The sequence below is a fragment of the Anarrhichthys ocellatus genome, unplaced genomic scaffold, assembly GCF_004355925.1.
Source record: "Anarrhichthys ocellatus isolate YVR2014 unplaced genomic scaffold, GSC_Weel_1.0 scaffold21, whole genome shotgun sequence".
Lineage (NCBI taxonomy): Eukaryota > Metazoa > Chordata > Actinopteri > Perciformes > Anarhichadidae > Anarrhichthys > Anarrhichthys ocellatus.
This window is the reverse complement of record NW_022280051.1, coordinates 6,552,234-6,556,298: the sequence shown is the minus strand read 5'-3', so window position 1 is coordinate 6,556,298 and position 4,065 is coordinate 6,552,234. Positions and strand designations below refer to the sequence as shown.

Genomic DNA, 4,065 nt, shown 5'->3' with positions numbered 1-4,065 from the left:
TTTCTGACTCGTTTGTTGTGATTTCTTTGGGGGGAATGCAAAAGATAAAAACGTTAATATATTCAAAGTGCTTCTTCAGGAGAGAACTGCTGGAACTTTGTGTTGCTGCCTGCAGGAGTTGTCCACTTCTCTCTCTGCAGAGCAGCAGTTTGGTTTCTGTCTCAATGTTGAGAAAACAAGCGCCGTCTGTGAGGTTATCAGGTTATCGCCACGTACACACATTAATGCAGCACACACACACACACACACACACACACACACACACACACAGTATGTCATGGTCAGAGTGAAGAGAAGGCTAAATCAGATGAGGGCAGTCAGCGGCAATTAGATGCTAATTAGATGCACCACATGAATGTTCCCCTATTAATGATGGTGCGGAATTTAGAAGTTAATTAATCAGCTGGCAACAGAGAAATAATCAGAATTAAAAATAACAAGAATTTTGAGGTTCCAGCCTCTCAAATGTGAGAATTTGCAGCTTTTCTTTAATTAATTGTATTTTTATAATATATATATATATTTTAACGTTTGGTCGGACAAAACAAGACATTTAAAGAAATCACTTCGAGCTTCAGCAAGCAAGCAAAAATTGTTTAATACTAAATTATTATTCAGCTCAAAATGCACTAAAAATATATAAAAAGGGACATTTTTAAAATCACGTAATGGGAAAAGTTTAAATACAAAAGCGTAAAAAATTAAAACGTGTGTACTATTTTAATGTTTTTCATTTAATATTTTCTATTTAACATTTTAGGTAAAATTATCCTCCAAAATTCTTTAAAGCAATGATTTGAAAAATGACTTTTTCCACAGAGGTTTTCTCCTGCAGGCTCCACTTCATCTCAGGTGGGGAGAGAGAAAGTGTGTTTGTGTGTGTGTGTGATGTTGTGGGATGTGTGCGTGTGTGTGTGTGTGTGTGTGTGTGTGGGGGGGGGGGGGGGTTAGGAGCCTTTAAAAGAGGCTGGATCTGCAGCAGTCTCGGATTTGAACCAAGAGTCGCTGTGCGCCACGAGCGGAACAATAACTGTGGATTTAATATTTTTTGTTGATGACTTTTCACCTTCGCTTTACTCTTCGTGTATTCATGCGCCGCACATGTTGGACTGATCGAGGAGTTTGACAGCCACGGTCTCCGGTGGCGACGGTAGCGCACAGCCAAAGCTCCGCGCGCCCGGAGGAGGAGGAGCGGCCACCATGCTCTTCTCCTCGGAGAGCTCCTGCAACATCACGGGAGGAAACTGCAGCGATGGGTTCAACTTCACGCGGCTGGACTCCGGAGACGCAGCTGGAAACAGCAGCGGGAGGAGGAACGACACCGACCCGTTCGGGCGGAACGAGGAGGTGGCCAAGCTCGAGATCACCGTCCTGAGCGTCGCCTTCGTCGCGGCGGTGGCGGGGAACGTGAGCGTGCTGCTGGCCATGCAGAGGACCCGGAGGAAACCGTCTCGCGTGCACCTGTTCATGAAGCACCTGAGCCTCGCGGACCTGGTGGTGGCCTTCTTCCAGGTGCTGCCGCAGCTCTGCTGGAAGATCACCTTCCGCTTCTACGGGCCGGACTCTCTGTGCCGCATCGTGAAGCACCTGCAGGTGCTGGGCATGTTCGCCTCCACCTACATGATGGTGATGATGACCCTGGACCGCTACATCGCCATCTGCCACCCGCTGCAGACGCTCCAGCAGCCAACGCAGCGCGCGCACATCATGATCGGCTCCACCTGGTTGTGCAGCCTGGTCCTCAGCCTCCCGCAGTACTTCATCTTCTCCCTCAGCGAGGTGCACCCGGGCTCCAAGGTGTACGACTGCTGGGGCCACTTCGTGGAGCCGTGGGGGCTGCGCGCGTACATCACCTGGATGACGGTTGGCATCTTCCTCGTGCCCGTGGCCGTGCTCGTGTTCTGCTACGGACTCATCTGCCGCACGATCTGGAGGAACCTCAAGTACAAGACCCGGAGGAAGACCGTGGGCTCGGTGGCAGAGGCCACCAAGACCGGGATCCTGGGCCGCGGCTCGGTGAGCAGCGTCGGCACCATCTCCCGCGCCAAATTACGCACGGTGAAGATGACGTTCGTGATCGTGCTGGCGTACGTGGTGTGCTGGGCGCCGTTCTTCACCGTGCAGATGTGGTCCGTGTGGGACCAGAGCTTCTCCTTTGCCGGTGAGTCGCGTGTTCTATACGTTTAGACCGAGTGGTGACGTGTGCATTAAAACGTATTACTGTCTATTCACTATTTAATATTATCAAAATAGGACAATAACCAATCAAATTTAAAGTTCCTTCACTTTCTGTTAAATATAATGTAAGAATGATATAAAATGCATATAACAACATCTATAATCTGTTAATATAAACCTGATTATTTAGGAGAAATGAGAAAATGTCACCAACCATCAAGTAGATGAACCCTAACCCTAATATTTCAGGTGGAAACTTTGCGTGTTCCAAAGAATAAATGAAATATGTGTGCAGTGTGATTGCTCATGTGTCGGAGGGGAGATGATTCTCTTTATTCTATATAAACCAGCCTGAAGCAGCTGCTGCTGCTCACCCACCTGAGGAATTTCATTATGCTTCCAACGAGAGTTTCACTGATTCATGAGGGTCCAGGTGCTGCTTTCAGAGGCTTTCTGGACCTGGCAGGAGCTCATCTCAGGAGGAACACCGAGTCGGTTCTCATGCTTTTCTTTGGCAGCAAAACAGTCGAAACCTCAACATGATGAAAAGCAGCTTAGACACAGGAAGTGAGGAGGTTTGGAGAGAAATGTATTCAAGGCACAAAAACATGTTGAGGATGTGTGGACTGTCCAATCAGCAGCCAGACGGAAAAACAAACCAGCTGTCGACCAATCACTGATCCCCAAGGAATCATTTCATTTGACCATTTAAGTTTTATTTTCTCTCGAAATACACAAACATGTGAGTTCATCTCAGCGCCTGGATCCTCTCTATTCATTCAAAAGCTTCAGTCGACACAAACTGCCTAAAAAAAAGGTTTTAAAATTTGAGAAATACGTGTAGTAGAAATACTTGTTAGCTTTAACCCGACACGGCGGACAGGAAGCTCTACGTCAGGTGTGTTGGAGGATCGTCTGGCAGCTAATTTACGCAACAGGACGAAATCTTCAATGCTAAAAGTCCAAATATGTAGATCCTCTTGTTTACTCGAGAGGCAAACCATTAGCAGGGGGGTTAGTGACCCCTTAGATCACCTCAGACCGGTTCTTGACATGGATCTGTGTTTGTGTTTCCCTGCAGAATCTGAGAACACCACGGTGACGCTCACCGCCCTGCTGGCGAGCCTCAACAGCTGCTGCAACCCCTGGATCTACATGATCTTCAGCGGGCACCTGCTGTCGGACTTCGCCGGCAGCCTGCTGTGCTGCCGCTCGCTGAGGACCAGGTTCAGCCACCAGGACTCGGACAGCAGCATCCGGCGGACCACGCTGCTGTCACGTCTGCAGGGTTCGCGCCTCTCCGAGCCCTTCAGAGACCTCGACCCGGCACCTAAGAACTGTCCGCAGGGCCCGACTGCATCCTGATTACTGGGAACGGTCCATGTGTGTCTGGGTGGTTTTGGTTGTTTTTTCCGTCAACACTGAGATCCACGTTGTGTGGCATGAAGGAAGGTTGTTCTTTATACCCATGAATGCTGCTGCTGTCGGGTTTCCTGGACCTGGTCTGTTCCGGTCTGATCAAATCACAGTTGTTTGACGTGTACAGAGTCTAATGTGACGTCGTCGTTCTCATGAAGAGTTTAAACATGTTTGTCAGACTCTCTGATTTGCAGCTTTAAATAAACACAAAGATGTTTTTCAGCAAAGTAACAACACTTAAATAAAAGGTACTCGAGCTGCAACTAATGTGTATTTATTTCATTATCAATTCATCTTCTCGATTATCGTTTGCTCTATAAATTGTCTGAAAATTGTGAAAATGCACGTCAGTATTTTTCCAAAATACAAGTTTACAAATGAAAATCCTTCGTTTGTCCAACTATCAGTTCAAACGGCAAAGATATTCAGTTTACGTTCAGAAAAACAGCAAATATTTATGTTTCAGGA

General features: G+C 47.4%; 1 protein-coding gene across 1 annotated transcript; it reads left to right on the top strand.

Moving 5' to 3' along the window:
* Nucleotides 1–1,200: 1,200 nt before the first annotated feature.
* Nucleotides 1,201–3,587, top strand: LOC116389921 (arg8-vasotocin receptor-like). The gene is made up of 2 exons (XM_031859046.1): nucleotides 1,201–2,161; nucleotides 3,260–3,587. The coding sequence occupies exons 1-2, from the start codon at nucleotides 1,201–1,203 to the stop codon at nucleotides 3,541–3,543; spliced, it is 1,245 nt and encodes a 414-aa protein (XP_031714906.1). The 3' UTR covers nucleotides 3,544–3,587.
* The last annotated feature ends 478 nt before the right edge of the window (nucleotides 3,588–4,065 follow it).

Bases quoted from the DNA above. Each gene is read 5' to 3' on its own strand.
- LOC116389921 (XM_031859046.1), top strand. From the start codon at position 1,201: ATGCTCTTCTCCTCGGAGAGCTCCTGCAACATCACGGGAGGAAACTGC. The intron at 2,162-3,259 runs GTGAGTCGCGTG...GTTTCCCTGCAG, and splicing joins CCAGAGCTTCTCCTTTGCCG to AATCTGAGAACACCACGGTG.